This window comes from Apteryx mantelli, chromosome 1 (assembly GCF_036417845.1).
Source record: "Apteryx mantelli isolate bAptMan1 chromosome 1, bAptMan1.hap1, whole genome shotgun sequence".
Taxonomy (NCBI): Eukaryota; Metazoa; Chordata; class Aves; order Apterygiformes; family Apterygidae; genus Apteryx; species Apteryx mantelli.
In genome coordinates, this window is record NC_089978.1 from 136194148 (window position 1) to 136211958 (window position 17811).

A 17811-nucleotide genomic window follows, 5' to 3' on the forward strand; every position below is an offset into this window, starting at 1 on the left:
GTGGGGAGATGTAAAATAAGTATCGATGGACATGGTGGATATCTGTTGACCGGCAAGAGACCATTTTTATTTAGTCATTTCTCAGAACATTGCACTTCCTCCAGTGAAATGATACATTTTTCTCGGTTCTTATGCTCTTTGTGGCACACTTTTATATTCAGTTCTCCTCTGGGTGCCATTTTCCCATTTCTCTCAAGTCTTGGATACATCTACCTCTCCTGCTTGTCATCAAGTCTAGGGCAGAGACCTTCAATGACTGCAGATACCCAGTTTTCAGATGTTTTAGGAGAGAGGAAGAACACAAGGGTGGAGGTACTTGGGGCTGTGGGTTTGCCTTAACATTCACTGCAATACTGAGCAGTGTAGCTCACACTCATGTCCTATGAAGGGAGGCATTCTTGTCCCATGTCCAGTACATTTTCTTTGTATGGCTTCTTGAAAAGTACTGTGGCAACTAAAATAACCTCCCACTCTCCATTTCAGGATATCAGAGGCAGCTGAACTACAAACATTAGGATGGCTCTTATAGTACCTTTGGGCCTCGTTATGGGCAAGCTCGGAATACCTGGTAAGACTTCAGCACACTGGCTTTTCATTTCTGCTCTTTGACCTGTCCCTTCTCTCAGTGTCCCCTTGTGCTTGGTCATTGTCAATGGGAGCTGGTCAGAAAACAGGTTGTGGGTGTGGAGATGAAATGATAATCATGGCATAACAGGATAATCATGTGGGATAAAGGAACTAGGAAGAACGCTAAGGGAGATCCCCCTTAGGCTTGTAATGCTGCATTGATAGCTGTTTACTTCCCCTGATACCCTGTTTCAGCTCAGATGATGGTGACCTGCAGGCTGCCCTAACTAATTCTTGCTAGCAGAAGTTAGTAATCGATCCCCAGAGTGCCATTGCCCAGCTATATGCAGCCCTCAGACCTATGAATGCCAAGCTCCATTTAGCATTCGTCCCTATCTCAATGAGTTGCTAAGCTAACTTGTCATTTCCAACTGTACCTAAGTCCTGTAGCTTCTACTGCTTTCCTACAGACAGGTGATGTCCACATGGGCCCTGTTGCTTAAGATAGGCACAGGGCCTGGTTGGACCTTCTGAGTGCTTTTTGTTCCTTACAGGCTCACAGCCTTTGTCCTCAAGTCCTTTGCCCAGGCCCAGCCTCACATCTTCATAGATGAGAAGCACATCCAGGATGCCTTGGTCTGGCTAACTCAGAAGCAGAAGGAGAACGGCTGTTTCCGCAGTTCTGGGACACTCCTGAACAATGCCATGAAAGTAACGTGTCTGCCCAGTCGGCTCCACCTGAGCTTTGTGAGGTTGAAACTTGCCCATAAACCAGCCTGGGACCAATGCACTTTCAGCATTTGGACAGATTAGGGCAGGGGGAGAGATTTATGGGAGTTATCACAGAACCAGAGAGAAGCCAATGGTACCTTCTGAAGGAATTACCACAATTAGGAGGCCAGGGAGAATTCTTCCCTGTGGGATGTAGATACTGTAGCATAGACAGAAGGCAGTGGTGCTGTGTGAGGTCAACATCTACTTTTGTGGTTCCCTGCAGGGTGGAGTAAACGATGAGGTCATGCTGATGGCCTACATCACTATTGCATTGCTGGAGATTCCTCTGCCTGTAACGGTATAAGTCTGCACCTGGTAAGCCTGAGTCACCCATGCTACTAAACTGCCGTACTAGTGGCCACTAGACTATCAGGCCCCTATACTCTTTGAGAAAAGAAATCCCATCTGAATATTCTTCAATATTCTTCAAGTTCAAGTCTAGATTGGAATAAGCATTTCCCTCCAGTTTTCTTCACAGTCCAATCCTGTCTCCCTTTTACACCTTTCACTTAATCTTTGTCTAAATTATTTTGTGGAGGATCTTGCTTTTGCTCTTTTAAAAGAGTGCAGCTTGGATAAACAGTTAGTTAAATAATATTTAAGTCTTTGATATGAGCCAAATAACAGGTTTTCTACACCCGTAAATAATCTCCTTTTGCTTTCCGGCATAATAAATTCCTATTTACCACTTGTATGGGCTGATTGTGTTGACACAACAGCGCAGGTATGTAAAAAAGGTGGCACTCAGAGTCATTCTCATTTTCTCTGCATCATGTGGATTGTCTTATGGGAAATTTCCATCCTTAATGTGTGAACAATGAGATCATCAACAGTAGTCTGTGAAGAGCATGAGATCTATTTAAAAGCAATATGGGTTTGGTCATTCTTATCCCTGAATTTAGAAGTTCTGTGAAAAAAGCCACTGCTTCAGCTAAAACTGAGGTGTGAATTGCAGCAGGACTGCTGAGCCAGGATAGTTGCAGAATGTTCTCACTCCTTTTGTGCTGCTATAATCCCTCTGCTCCAAATGTAGTAGGGGTTATTTTGTGTTCAAAGGGTTTTTTTGTATAGTGAGGATGAGTAGAAGGAATTTTTTTGTCAGTAGTGTGATATGGATGACATTAACTTCATCAGAAGAAGATTTTTTTCTTTAGTATGGGTTGTGTTTAGAAGACAGCTTCTCAGGCAGAACTGTACTGATAAGAACATGGACATTTTTCACCTCCCTGTTTAAGCCTAAAAGTGCCACTGAATTTTGTCATAATCAAGCTGTGATATGGATACATTTCAAGTCAAGCTGAATTAACTCTTAAGCAGAGAACCGCCCTTAGATATTTGGCAAACATAAGATTATTTCTATAAATAAAATAAGCTATATTAGGCCCTTCATAAAAAAAATACTGTTCTGAGCGTATGTCATCTACTGCCATGCCCTGTCATTAGACTGAGCTTCCATACACTTACCTTAGAAACAGTAGTAAGCACAGGAAAACTTGGGTGAGGCATAGACCCAGACAATTTTGGTTTTATTCTTTGCCCTCTCAAAACCAGCTGAATTGCTCCTTCAGAAGTGTCTACAAAAGAATTCATCTTCCAGGAGACACCCAGTGAAGGAAAAGTTTCAGAACAGAAGAGTAGTTTGAGAAATATACAAAGCCTGGAAAATTAATAGTCTTTTCCTTCTGGACCATTGATTAGGCTGTAACTGTGTTGTTAGGCTGCATGTTCAGCAGATCATGTGATGGCCTTTTGCAGTGTCATTGCTTCAATATTATACCAATTTTTCTACCACAAGTGAGGAAAGATCACGTGTCAGAGTGAAAGGTCCTGGGGTGACAGTGGCTGTTTAGAAATACTTAATACTGTGTAAAGTAGCTACATTTTGTGTTGCTGTGGGCATTGCACTCTTAAACTATACTAGAGATTCTGGCTTTAAAAAGTCATGTATTGTTAATGTTCACATGTCACAAACTGTTTCAGAAAACAGAAAAAAGATATTCTATCCTGTGCTGAGATAGAATTTATCTCCAGGATGGAATCTAGAATGTCAAGTTCCAGCCAGAAGGAAATGTTCTCAGAAGCCTCTGGAAAACCTGAAATAAAGAAGGGCTAGATCAGAAGGTCAAAGCAGAGGACAGTCTCAAGGTGATAGAAGAGGAAAGCAATTATCCAATTAATCTACAGAGTAGAGGTATAGTGCAACATGGTAAGTCTATAGAAAGAAAATTCAGACAGAATATTAGGAAGCTCCCCTTGCAGTGAGAGACAATCAGGCCATGAATTCATCTCTCAGCAGAGGAGTTGGAACCCTGCTTCACAGTCTTTAAAACAAACTGGCAAAAAAACATTAGAGCAAGATGTAATAAGGAGCAAGAGATACATATGATAAGGAAGAGTCTTCTGCTGCCCATTTAGTACCTGGGATATCTGACCTTGAGGGGAAGGCACAGACCGTGGAATTGGCTGCTTCTAGCAGACAGGGCAGTAGGGATGCAGAGGGACTGTAGATACCGACCGATTCCTGTTCTTCTAAAAAAGGAGGCACAAGCCTCATTTCTCCCCCGCATTCCAAACACTAGCTATCTCTTCCCAGCACTCCATGGTGCGTAATGCTCTGTTCTGCCTGGAGACGGCAGCAGATGAGAAAGGAAGCCATGTGTACACCAAGGCACTGCTGGCTTATGCCTTTGCCCTGGCCAGGAAGGAGGAGAAGCGGAAGGCACTGCTTGGCTCACTTAAAGAGGAAGCCGTGAAAAAGGGTGAGTGCTCCTGGTGAGACATCTCTTTCTTCCAACCCACTGGCCTCACACCTTCCATTGATAAAATGACTTCTGTGGGAGGGGAAAACTCTTAAGGAGATGAAATACTTGTGCAAAGACAGAAGTCAAGCTGGTGTCATGCTAAATGGTTACATTTTTGAAAAAACCCTCTCAGTCCGCAGTCCTACATCTGTGCTCTGAGGAAGGTGATCATGAAACACTATGCACCATCCCCATCTCTGCTGAAAAGAAGGGTATCTCTGCTAGCATCTCACCTCGGTCAGGTCCTCTTGTCACACCAGGCACTGCTTAGCAAATGAACACTCCTTCCAGTGGACCCGCTTGACACAGAACAAAGTTTACTTTGCACAGCACAAGGGAAAATACATCAGCAAAGAGCTGCATGTGCTGAGGGAGAAAACCATTACGCAGGTCATTTCAGAGGTCCTGGTTTAAGCTCTGAGTGTTCCAGGAATCGTGTAACAACTCAGAACCACTCTGGTAAAATCTGGTTGGACAGTCTGTTTAGGCAAGTGTTGAGTAGCATGGTTGTGAAGGAAATATCACCATTCCTTTTTGTCTTCTCTCCACACTCCCTGCCTCCTGCGAAGATGGATCTGTTCATTGGCAGAGGCCTGGGAAAGAGCCAGAGGTTGATCTCCCATACTATCACTACCGAGCTCCCTCTGCTGAAGTGGAGATGACAGCCTATGTGCTCCTTGCTCAGCTCACCACACAGCCAGCATCTTCCCAGGATGAGCTGTCATTTGCATCACTTATTGGAAAGTGGATCAGCAGTCAGCAGAATCCCAGTGGAGGCTTCTCCTCCACCCAGGTGAGCTGCTTCCCTCCTGCAGCCTCACACATCAATGTCAGAAGATAAGAAGTGTGCGAGACCAAGGTGGGAGCATGGTAAGGTATGCCAGGGTGGGCACTATCTCCCTGTGGTACATACCATGATTACCAAGTTTCCAAGAAGCTAGAGGCTAGTATTTCAAGAAGCACCTCTGGGAATGACTGGTATTTCCAGTAACAACCTGGCTTTCTTGAAGCAGTGGAGCAGAAAGGTAGAGACATGAGGGACCTGTTTCTGTGCCTTTGGAGGGAGCTCCCACTACAGTTTGTTTGTGCATACAAAGTTGTTATTTCAGCCTAGATGTTAGTGGAGTATGAGTGAAGGCTGCTCTGAGCTCCACACCAGGGAGTTCAGGGAACATGGACCTACTGTGCAGAGGACAAAGGAACAGAATGGAAACGTGCAAAAGCTGATCTTTCTGTCTCTCTTTTTTACTTAAAACTGGAGAAAGTCAAGTATGGAGAGGAGGGTACAGGCTGACAGCAAAGGACAGGCCTATGGAATGGCTAACCGTATTCCCCTGGGTGCTGTGACCCACTTCTTGCAGGACACCGTGGTGGCTCTCCAAGCCCTGTCCCTGTATGGAGCTGTCACCTATGCCAAGAGTGGAGCATCTTCCAAAGTGACCCTGCGATCTGGAGGGGACTTCCAGCAAGACTTCCAAGTGGATCCCACAAACCGGCTGCTGCTCCAGCGCGTGCCACTGCCCACAGTGCCTGGGGAGTACAGCACAGAGGTGTCTGGTGAAGGGTGTGTCTACCTGCAGGTGAGGGTGATGGGGGCAGGTGCTATTCTGGACCATGAGCTATGAGGGGAGCCCATTTCCAGGCAGAAGTCAGGGAGAGGGCAGAAGAGAAAGAGGAGAAGGGAGGAGTGAGAGAGAAGGCTCTGGGGAGAGGGAAGAGGAGAAAAGTAGAGGTATGTGGAGGTGAAAGAGTGGGAAGGACAGAGGGGAAGAACAGGGAGCATGGAGCAGCTGTAAGAATGGACTAAGTAGGGAAGGCTGGGCAGGGAGAAGGTGGTCTCTCTCACACGTGAGCGCGCACATGCTCACACAGCTGCTGGCTCTCCCCTAGACAAGCCTGAGGTACAACGTGCAGCCCTCGCAGGAAAATGCACCCTTCATGCTCCAGGTGCACACAATCCCAGAGATGTGTGATGACTTGAAGGCTCACAAGATCTTTGATATAGCCATAAATGTCAGGTAAGTCCATGTCTGGCTCGGAGATTCCTTGAGAAGCCGAGGGAGCTGGAGAAGGTCTGGTGGCCCAGGGTGAGCCACCTGGAAGCCCCGGATGGGCAGGGCCCCTCCCCAGGAAAGTGGGCAGGAAGCAGCTGGGCTGGGTGGAGAAGCTGTGGAGGATGGGGTTGTCCGGCACTGGTGGGGCTGTGTGGGGAGCCTAGGGCTGGACTAGTAAGAGGGTGCATGGATGATTGGGGGGCACTGACAGAGCTGAAGAAGAAGGTGCTGGACTTGTAGGAAGTGGAGGGATGTCAAGTTATGTGAAAAGGTGGAAGTGTCCCAGCTTTGACCTGAGGTGCACTGAATCTTTGTTGCTTGGTTCTTTAGTTACACTGGAGAGCGCAATGTCTCCAACATGGTGATTGTTGATGTGAAGATGCTGTCAGGATTCATCCCCGTGAAGTCCTCCGTGAGGAAGGTATGAGCCTGTGTGATGTTTTTTCTCTGAATGAATATTCTCCTTACACTCTTTCACCCAAGAAGCATTGAATTTCTTGTTTTTTTTCTAAGACAAATTCCAAGAGTCTGGATGAGACTAGGCCACTGCAGGACTGGTATCCTCCTGACCTTGCCACTGCTCCTTGCACATTTCCACTGTGCAGAGGTTCTCCTTCCACACCTGGCTCAAGGCCAACACAAGGGGAGGCAGGAAAAATATGTTTGTATCAGTGATGGGCATCCCAGTGTTCACTGTGTCCAGATACCTCACTAAAACTGTTAGCTGTGTGTATCATGTTCAACAGCTGGTTTTGTTTTCCATCTACCTATAACCCATTGGCTTGTAAGTTTTTCAGGCCTTGGGTAACTGTGTGAGATGCTGAGGAAATGAGTGGCCTCTAAAACAAAGGAGACCTGATAAGAGACTGCAGAACTAGCAAGCGAAAAAGACTCTCTTTTCATTCAATCCGTCCATCATGGTGTTTGGACCAATGCTCAGTTCCCTACTAGAACCAGGCTGTACTTGATGAAGAGAAGGCCTGGGCGCTATAATACTGAGAGGTGCACCAAGGAGGCAATTCCATACCTCCCAATCGACTTAGTTGACTTCCTCATTACGCCTGTGTCTCATGTATAGAATGTCCCACCCACAGAGCTCTGCAAGGGGTACAGAGAGACCACCCTCAACTCAATAACATCTTTCTCTTCTTTCTTCAGCTGGAAGGCAACCAGCTTATTGAGCGCACAGAATTGAGTACCAGCCATGTCCTAGTGTATCTGGAGAAGGTGAGCATCTGTCTGGATTTAGGATGGGAAAGGGAAACACATACCTTGGGACACTTGGCTGCTTGGAGCAGAAGATCTAGGCCTAAAAAATCCCAAGCATCTACCAACAATAAGAGTGAATCTCACACAGAACTTTCCCCCTCTTGACCTTACCGGTACCTTCCTCCAAACCCTTGGCGTGCTTTCCCTCCGCCCCTGCACACAGATCAGGCTCTGACCTCCCCCCCAGCCAGAGGCTCCCCCAATGTGGGGAAGGGCCCAGGGCTTTCCCTCACACCTCATCCAGGCCTGCAGCCCCATGCACACCCCTGGGCCTGGGATGCTGGCGACAGGGAAGAGTGAGGGAACCTGGGCGAAGTGAGGAGGTAGTGAGGGAACCTGGGACAGTTGCAGAACTGACCATGAGTCTCCACCCCCTCCTTTCCCCAGCTGAGCAACACGACCCTGAACTTCTCCTTCACGGTGGAGCAGGACATCCCTGTGCAGGGCCTAAAGCCAGCTCAAGTGAAGGTCTATGACTACTATGAGACTGGTGAGTGCTGGTGGGGGAGGGTACCCACGGGAGTGAGTCCTGGACATAGGCCATGCTGAGATACACAGGAGCTTTTGGGACACACAACCGCCCCTGGCCTCAAGCTCTCTATGCTCTTCAGCCCTTTCCCACCCTGCCTCAGCAGTGCTTTCTGAGAGCAGAGGGGACCCTGGACTCTACCAGCCTTCAAACCCACAGCGCCAACAGCCTAGACAGATGGAGGCAACCGCCCTCCTCCTTTCTGCTCCTGCCCAGGCAGGGCCCTGCAATGATAATGGGGCACAGGTTTGGGCAGTGTGGATGGTATGTGGATCCCCACATGGCTGTCCTCACCTGTGGGAGCCACCATGCAGCTGTCCTCACCTGAGGGAGAAGGTGAAGGCTGTGAGGTCCTAGGGAGGAGGCCATCCTCTCCAGCCCTCAAACTCTTCCCTGGGGATCATGGTGCCTGTAAGCCTTTCCTGCCTCCCCAGAGAAAGGAACCAGGCCCTGGGGTAGATCCAAGGATGCTGGGAGGAGTCCTGTGTTCAGATCCTGCCCCAGATTGCAAACATGCATGTGATTCGAGAGCAGACACTGCATCTCCTCAGGCTTCCATTTTCCCAGCTGCTACATCAGGGTGACAGAACCAGAGACCCTGTGGGTGTTTGAACAAGGCATCTGAGCAGGCCTTGGGCATAAGGCAGAGACCTGCTGGGGCTGTCTGTGCAGAGTCGCTCTGCCTTGCTGCCACAGTATCCAGATGGGGCTGTGACTGGGGCTCCCTCTCCTCCCTTCTCCCAGGGCTGGGATCTCTGCAGGGAAGTCAGGGATGGTGCTAGCTGTCTGCTGTGGGGCATGGGAGAAGTATCTCTCTGGAAGCCCTCTGCCAGGAATGCTGAGGGAGTCTGACAGCCCTGCTCTCTCCCTTCCCTTGTGTCTTCCAGATGAGTTTGCCGTTGAGGAATACAATGCTCCCTGCACCACAGGTAGAGTATTAAGAGTGTTTTCCTCTTCATAGTCCTCCATATCTTCTTCGTTCTGCATACGCTCACTCTTCCAGCCCGCTATTGTCTCTGCGTGCTCAGTCGATAATTCAGATGATAACAGCCCAGCTCAGAGACACAGATTTTGGACACAAAACTGGGAGCACAGAAGGCACAAGAGGCACAGAGGTGTTCATTAATTCAAAATCCACCATCCCTGAATTTTCAGCCTGGTTTCCATACTCAGGTTTTCCTAGCTTGAATGAAGGCTGTCTGTATTGTCCTCTTAGTGCTCCTTGGAATTTTGCTTTGAGTTCATATTTCTTATGTTATTTGCATTGTCTTGGCATTGGGGTATCTCCTGCTCCTTTCTGAGAGCTCCTGCTTGTGTAGCTGTGGGATCATACTGATGGGGCTTGGCCCTTTCAAACCACCTGGCATTCCCTTCACTGGGGTGCTCTGTCTAGAGCAAATCAAGGCCACCAAAACATATCCCACAAAGCAGTATATCATGATCTGATCTACCATGATTTCACACCATATTCTAGGACCTCCTGCCCAAGCTTGACATTCCTTTTCACTAAAGCTGTAGCATAGGCACTGCTCTTAGCCCCTCATTTCCTACTCTGAGCACACAGCTGTACCATCAGTGGGGAGTCCTCATCACAGAGAAATCCCTCCCAACCCTTCTTTTGGAAAAGGTAAGCATTTGTTCATTATGGGAACTTGAGCTTGCCTCTCTTGCACAGTGACAGAAAGATGTCATGATGGCAGACCCACACCTGTAAACACAGCCAATTCATTCATCCGGGGGGGGGGCGGGGGAAGGGGCAGGGGGACATAGTTTTCCAGCATGGAAACTGCAGTCTACCTAGCAACCTTTTGCCTATAGCAAACCCCAAGATGGTGGTGGCCCAGCATATGCAACAATGCCTTTAAGGCAGTGCCATTCTCTTTTGATCCCAAGAGACAGCATGTTTGCCTATAGTAGTTACTATTCAGAGTAACAGCTGCTTCCTGCTCAGCCACCTTGCTGCCCAAGCAGGAGGTGGGGTTGTCTCAGGAAGCAGGTGTTCATCATGACCCACAGACCTGATAGTGAGTGTTTAAGCATGGTGGTTTTTTATTTGGTGATTTCCTCTTTTGGCATCATTTGCCCTGTGCTGTTTACCGCAGGTTGGCTGTATGTGGGCCTGGACAGCCAGCCCTCAGTCTTGATTTGGAGTTTGAGCTGGCAGGACAGAGAGGCTGTTATCTTTGGTGGGAATCTCTACAATGCAAGGCCTTATGTGGTCAAATCACAGAATCACAGAATCACAGAATGGTTGAGGTTGGAAGGGACCTCTGAAGATCATCTAGTCCAACCCCTCTGCTCAAGCAGAGTCACCTAGAGCACATTATACAGGATCGCGTCCAGGCAGGTTTTGAATATCTCCAGAGAAGGAGATTCCACAACCTCTCTGGGCAACCTGTTCCAGTACTCTGTCACCCTCACAGTGAAGAAGTTTTTCCTCATGTTCAGATGGAACTTCCTGTGCTTCAGATTGTGCCCATTGCCTCGCGTCCTGTTGCTGGGCACCACTGAAAAGAGTCTGGCTCCATTCTCTTGACACCCTCCCTTCAGATACTTGTACATGTTAATAAGATCTCCTCTCAGCCTTTTCTTCTCCAGGCTAAACAGGCCCAGCTCTCTCAGCCTTTCCTCATAAGAGAGATGCTCCAGTCCCCTAATCATCTTTGTAGCCCTTCGCTGGACTTGCTCCAGTAGTGCCACATCCCTCTTGTACTGGGGAGCCCAGAACTGGACACAGTACTCCAGATGTGGGCTCACCAGGGCTGAGGAGAGGGGGAGGATCACCTCCCTCCACCTGCTGGCAACACTCTTCCTGATGCAGCCCAGGATACCATTGGCCTTCTTGCCACAAGGGCACATTGCTGCCTCATGCTTAACTTGGTGTCCACCAGCACTCCCAGGTCCTTCTCCGCAGAGCTGCTTTCCAGCAGGTCAACCCCCAACCTGTACTGCTGCATGGGGTTATTCCTCCCCAGGTGCAGGACCCTGCACTTGCCTTTGTTGAACTTCATGAGGTTCCTTTCCGCCTACCTCTCCAGTCTGTCCAGGTCTCTGAATGGCAGCACAGCCCTCTGGTGTATTGGCCACTCCTCCCAGTTTGGTATCATCAGCAAACTTGCTGAGGGTGCACTCTGTCCCTTCATCCAGGTCATTGATGAAGCAGTTGAACAAGACTGGACCCAGGACTGACCCCTGGGGGACACCGCTAGCTACAGGCCTCCAACTAGACTCTGCACCACTGATCACAACTCTCTGAGCTCTGCCATTCAGCCAGTTCTCAAGCCACCTCACCGGCCACTCATCTAACCCACACTTCCTGAGCTTACCTATGAGGATGTTACAGGAGACAGTGTGGAAAGCCTTGCTGAAGTCAAGGTCGACAACATCCACTGCTCTCGCCTCATCTACCCAGGCAGTCATTCCAGCATAGAAGGCTATCAGATTGGTTAAGCATCATTTCCCCTCGGGGAAGCCACGCTGACCACTCCTGGTCGCCTTCTGGTCCGCCACAGCCTTAGAGATGGCCCCCAGGACGAGCTGCTCCCTCACCTTTCCAGGGATGGAGGTGAGCCTGACTGGCCTGTAGTTCCCTGGGTGCTCCTTCTTGCCCTTTTTGAAGACTGGGGTGACACTGGCTTTCTTCCGGTCCTCAGGCACCTCTCCTGTTCTCCAGGACCTCGCAAAGATGATGGAGAGTGGCCTAGCAATAACATCCGCCAGCTCCCTCAGCGCTCGTGGGTGCATCCCAGCGGGGCCCATGGATTTGTGGGTGTCAGGTTTCACTAAATGATCGCTAACCCCATCTTCCTCAACCAAGGGGAAGGCTTCCTTTCTCCAGACTTTCTCTCTTGCCTCCAGCATCTGCGAGTCCTGAGGGCTGGCCTGAGCAGGAAAGACTGACGCAAAGGCGGCATTCAGTAACTCTGCCTTCTCTCACCAGGGCAGCCACCCCATTCAGCAGCGGGCCCGCATTTTCCCTAGTCTTCCTTTTGCTACTGATGTATGCGAAGAAGCCCTTCTTCTTGTCCTTGACATCCCTTGCCAGATTTAATTCCAAATGGGCCCTGGCCTTCCTCGTCACATCCCTGCAGACTCTGACAACGTGCCTATAGTCCTCCCAAGTGGCCTGTCCCCCTTTCCATATTCTGTATACTTCCTTCTTCCGTTTGAGTTTTGCCAGGAGCTCCTTGCTCAGCCATGCAGGGCTCCTGCCTCCTTACTCATAGCGATGCTCCGATCTTGAGCTTGCAGGAAGTGATGCTTGAATATTAACCAGCTCTCTTGGACCCCCTGCTCCTTCTAGGGCCCTAACCCATGGGATTCCTCCAAGTAGGTCCCTGAAGAGGCCAAAGTTTGCTCTGCTGAAGTCCAGGGTTGTGATCCTACCTATTGCCCTGCTTCCTCCTCGTAGGATCCTGAACTCCACCATCTCATGGTCACTGCCCCCAAGGCTGCCCCCAGCCTTCACATCTCCAACCAGTCCTTCTTTGTTTGTTAATACGAGGTCCAGCAGCACACCTCTCCTTGTTGGCTCCTCCACCACCTGTGTCAAAAAGTTATCATCAATGCTCTGCAGAAACCTCCTGGAGTGTTTGTGCCTAGCTGTGTTGTGTCTCCAGCAGATATCAGGCTGGTTGAAGTCCCCCATGAGAACCAGCGCCTGTGATCGTGAGGTTACTTCCAGCTGCCTGTAGAAGGCCTCCGCCACTTCCTCTCCCTGATCAGGTGGCCTGTAGTAAACACCCACCACAGTGTCCCCCATGCTAGCCTGCCCTTTAATCCTTCCCCATAAGCTCTCGACTCGCTCTTCAGCCACCCCTAGGCAGAGCTCGATACATTCCAAGTGCTCTCTCACCTAAAGAGCAACTCCACCACCTCGCTTTCCTGGCCTGTCCTTCCTAAAAAGCAGGTAGCCATCTAGGACAGCACTCCAGTCATGTGAACGATCCCACCACGTCTCTGTAATTACATGAGCTCATGATCATGGCCCTGCAACCACACACACAGCTCTCTAGTTCTTCCTGTTTATTTCCCATGCTGCGTGCATTGGTGTACAGGCATTTCAGAGTGCTGATTGAGCATGCAGGTTTCCCAGGAGGGATACAAGAGGATCTTCCACAGCCACAGCCCATGCGCACTTCCCTGGCTGCACGCACCCGCTGGAGGCATCCCGACTTGAGCTGTGTTTTGCCAACTACCCTGTCACTATAACTCTCCCCTTCCCCCATCTTTCCTAGTTTAAAGCCCTCCTTACCAGGTTGGCCAACCTGTTGGCAAAGACACACGTGCCCCGCTTAGTGAGGTGGATCCCATCTCTCCCCATCAGTTGTCGATCTTCAAACAGGGGCCCATGCTCGTAGAAACCAAAACCCTCTTGGCAACACCAGCGGCGCAGCCAGTTGTTGACTTGGAAAGTCAGTCTCCTCCATCCCCCTCACTGGCAGGATTGAGGAGAAGATGACCTGGGCTCCCAGACCCTTGACCACCATCCCCAGAGCTCGGAAATCCTGTTTGATGGTTTCCAGTTTGCCCTTGGTGTCATTAGTGCCCACATGGCAGAGCGGCAGAGGGTACTACTCCGATGAGTGGCCAAGCCTTGGCAGTCTTTCGATGACACCTCGTACGCGAGCCCTGGCAGGCAACAAACCTCTCTAGACAAGAGGTCAGGTCGGCAGATAGGTGCCTCCGTCCCCTGCAGCAGGGAGTCACCCACAACAGTCACTCGCTGCTTCTTCCGGCTGTTCCCGTGAGGCACAGGGTCTGTTGCCCCAGTTACTTCCCTTGCAGCCATGTCCAGCTCCTCCTCATCCTGGAGGGCACTAAACCTGTTCTTCACTTGCAAGTCCTTGGGAGCAGGAGGAGCCTTTCTCCTCCTATGAGAAGTGACCAGCTTCCAGGCACCTTTTACAGTGTTATGATGTACCGTTTCACATGGCACAGAGCCCTCCAGCAACTCCACTGCTGTGGGGGCTTGAGACTCCTGAAGTTGTGCAGTCTCTGAGAATACCCTGTCTATCTCCTTCTCATTCTCTCGGATGCTATGCAGCCTACTGACTTCCTCCCATAATTCCCTTACTTGAAGCTCAGGAATACATGTAGGAGCTTCTGTGGAAGGCCCTCACTAGGGGTTCTTCTCCTGTCCCATGTGGAATCTTTGTCTTGAGTTCTTGGCAGCCTAGATCTGGCTTCCCGTCAGTTGCCCAGTTTCAGATGTTTGGAGTACAGAGGTTCCTGGAAAGCACCAAGGCCCTGGGAAGTGGGTTTCCACAGGGACTGACTGTGGCCCATGGGATATTTGAGAAAGCAGAGAAAAAGTAGATTTTAATAAGGAAAAGAGGAAAGTTTTGTCTCTTGCTGGTGGCAAATGATGAAATGTATCGCCTTTTGTGTTCTTATCTGGTGTCTTGGAAAAGAGCCTGAGCCACGTTTTTATCCCATGCTGTTTGCTACCCTGAGCTGTTTGCTTCAGTACATCTGGGCTCTGCTGATGCTGGTCCTACAGCCTCCCTCAATGGAAAAAGGTGCACAAGTCCTAAGATAGACACTGGATGGACAATAAAGCATGCCTAAAGGGTATGTTGGTGTGATCTGGTTGTCCAGTCTGAGACAAGAGAGAAAGCTTTAGGCTTTGGGCTACTTTCCCCATGTGCACTAAAAGGCAGAGATTTCACCCTCCTGGGAAAGGATCATGGCAGATTGCTAGTTCAAAGGTCCATTCCCTGGTCTAGGTGTCAAAGGGGTTGTGTTTTGGCTTACAAGGTGGTCTGCCCTGACTAAAAAGCAGATCTCAGTTGCAAAGTAGAAAGCTGCCTTCTCTGCCTTGAACAGTGCTGTCCACAGGGGCAGCAGACTTCTTCCATTCTTTGCAGAGAAATAAATACACTTGAAGAGCATTTCTTATTGCCACAGTGAACGTCCTTGCTGCCTGCTTGTGCTTCGGCCCTGTGTCCAACCCAGTTGTAGTAAATTCCCTTCTGTTTATCTGTCCCACTGGATCAAAAAGAGTCTCAACCCTCTCTCAACCCCACATGACTTTGAAGGTGACATGAGTGTTGAATGTTATGGATGACCCTTGACAGTTTGAGATATCCCCTGACCACGGATGGTAAAGGAACATGTCATCCCCAGGGAAACAGCAACTCATTCTCCTGTGCTGTGCTTCACATACCAGCTTGCTTCCCACATCCACACCTTTCTCTCTCTGACTGTAGGCCTGAGAGAGGAAACTGGCATATCTAACTCCTGTCCCCTCCCTTCTCCTTTCATCCTTGCAGAGCAAGTAGATCAGGGCAATGCATGAGGAGTATTCCAAGCTGCTGGACCCCCAACAGCCTCACTGCCACCACCAGCCAGGCTGAGGGGGTAGGATAGAATGACAGATGGATAATGACTGCAAGGAATGGGAAATTAACTTTACAAATAAATTAACAGTACTGACCAATGATTTCTGAACAGTTTATTCCCAGTTCTGTTTCCTCCTGCTCAGCCTCCAGTCACAGTTTTAATCTCCCTGGCTTTTTAAGCTAAAGAGCATCACATTTAGCCACACTTCTATGCAGGGCAAGAAGGCTGACAGGTGAAAAAAAGAGATAGAGGAGAATGATTTAAGTTGGGTTCAGCCTCTCTTATGTTGCCCTCTCAGTGTTGTGTACTCTAAACTTATCATCTGAGATCCTATCTAATCAATGGAGGACAGGTACTTTCTGAGAAAAATTTCTCTCCTTTGTCTTAGGCACTGTGACTTAGCTGAATTGCTCTTCTGCAGGTGTTTGACCATGTCTCTCACCTGGAGGCAGCCTGGATGGCTAGCTAATGTTAGGTGAAATTAAACCTCTCTGCTGTGCCTGGTAGACACCCCTTGCAGGATTGTTTCCTGTTTGTAAAAAAGTGGGAGAAGATACACAGTCTGCCCTCTTCTATGTATATATAAAGATTAGAGTGTGCATGAGGGGGCTGTACAAGTGTAGATGGGCGTATGCATGCATTATGCCTTCAGCTGCTGATTTATAATGGCCTGTCCTCCAGCTCAAGCTTGGGCCTTCTTGTGAAAGTTTCCATATTTTGTGCCTGTGGCTTCTGGCAGATTCCCAGGCAGTTGTGGGTCAACACTTGTGTGGCAAGCAGGTTGGCCTAGAAGCATTTTCCAGTAACCTACCTACCTAAACCTAGTTTAAATGACTCATTTATTTAAATTACTGTTGCTTTGAGGAAACTGTCCATAGTCCTCTCACGGTTAGATGTCTCCAGGAATGTTCCCATTTTCTTGGTTTTGTCACATTTATTTCTGCTTTTAACCTTTTGAATGGCACGGAAAATCTTCCTATATGACTGTGTTTATTCTCATGAAATGCTTATTGCTGGTTATCATGACTTACGGTGTACCCAAAGTATGCACAGCTAGTTGTTATATCCAATCTTTTCTTAGTTTGCCTATCCAAACAGTGTTATTCACAACAAATAAAGTTCTTCATATATTTTGCTAGATTTTAATATTATTTCATTAGGTTTTGTTTCCTGTGGTCTTTGGTGTCTACTCACTTAAAACCTTATTGACACCTCACATTTAAAAGAGCCTACATAACGAACTGGGTTCAGTGACAAAATTCATAAACAAGCAAAGATACTAATTACATTTTGATCTGATTTAGAAATAATAGAATGGTTTCATTCCCTACCATGAGACAATTACTTTTCTAAGGTCTCAAAACAACATACTTAGTTTTTGGTTGCTGAATGAAACTGTTTTGATTTCAGACCATTGTGACCTGCCTGAAGCCTTCAATGCATGCTCCACAGGGGTAGAAACTCAATGTTCAGACATTCCTGTGCTTTCCTAAGGTAGCCTTGTTGAAGTGTCCTACATGATATGCCATGGAGGACTTGCAAGCATGTGACTTTGGTGATTCACAGCCTGGTCAGGCAGAGGGATGTTAAACTGCTTTACAGAAGATGTGGGCTTGAAGGGAGCCCCAGAAGATGATTGATATAGCTGTTTATGGACTACAGTTAGGTGTTGTCTAATTTAAAATTGGGCAGAAGCAATATACTGTGTTAACTCTTTCCATGGTAGAAAACAAAAATCATCAAAACTGTGAATGGAACATGCTTCAATGATTTTACAGATTTTTAAAATAAATTATCATGATGATCATTTTGTAATCTAACATAAAGATCCAAATATCCAACATAATCATAGCAGAGCACTTGCCAAAAGTGACTGGAAATAAAGGAGTTGTTGCCATCCATGTATAGCCTGCTGTAAAGGAGAGTCTGTATTTGCAGACCCTTGTTTATATGCCCAAGTGTGCATACATACAAGTATGCAGGCCTGGCACTTTTGAACCTGCTTGGCCTTAACTGACAGTCTCAGCTACGACTGTGTATCTCCAGTACAGTCTCTTATGACCCCATAGCAGGGGGGCAGCTATGAAAGATGACAGAACGAACTGCTTTCCTCAGTGAGGAATTCTAGCTCACAAAAGGGAAAGAGGTTTTTGAGACACCCATGTGGGCAGTGACAATTCAAAGAGCTTTCAGGATCATTGAAACAAATACACTGCTCTAAAACCTCTGCATTGGACATAAAGCCAAAGCTACAGGTCCAGAATGACTCAATACATTGAATTGGTTTCATGGGGGTTAAGGAACCTCAAGGAAAAATGAAGTTTGTACTCATAACTGATTTATAGAAGGGTGGGTCTCAGTCAGCATTGCCAGGTTGGAATGAAGACCCTCTGTCTTTACATAATGCCACATGAGGTTCTTCAGTCATGATACTATGTATATCACCCATGCTACAGGCAGCAGTGATCACAGC

General features: G+C 48.2%; 1 protein-coding gene across 1 annotated transcript in view; it reads left to right on the forward strand.

Moving 5' to 3' along the window:
- LOC106497164 (alpha-2-macroglobulin-like) overlaps positions 1 to 8955 on the forward strand; it is a 74736-nt gene extending 65781 nt beyond the window's left edge. Inside the window, 11 exon segments of the mRNA XM_067293074.1 lie at positions 472 to 568; positions 1122 to 1278; positions 1565 to 1639; positions 3935 to 4100; positions 4712 to 4935; positions 5504 to 5722; positions 6033 to 6160; positions 6527 to 6617; positions 7355 to 7423; positions 7853 to 7955; positions 8882 to 8955. Coding sequence (XP_067149175.1) covers positions 472 to 568; positions 1122 to 1278; positions 1565 to 1639; positions 3935 to 4100; positions 4712 to 4935; positions 5504 to 5722; positions 6033 to 6160; positions 6527 to 6617; positions 7355 to 7423; positions 7853 to 7955; positions 8882 to 8955 — 1403 coding nt within the window.
- Positions 8956 to 17811: the final 8856 nt, after the last annotated feature.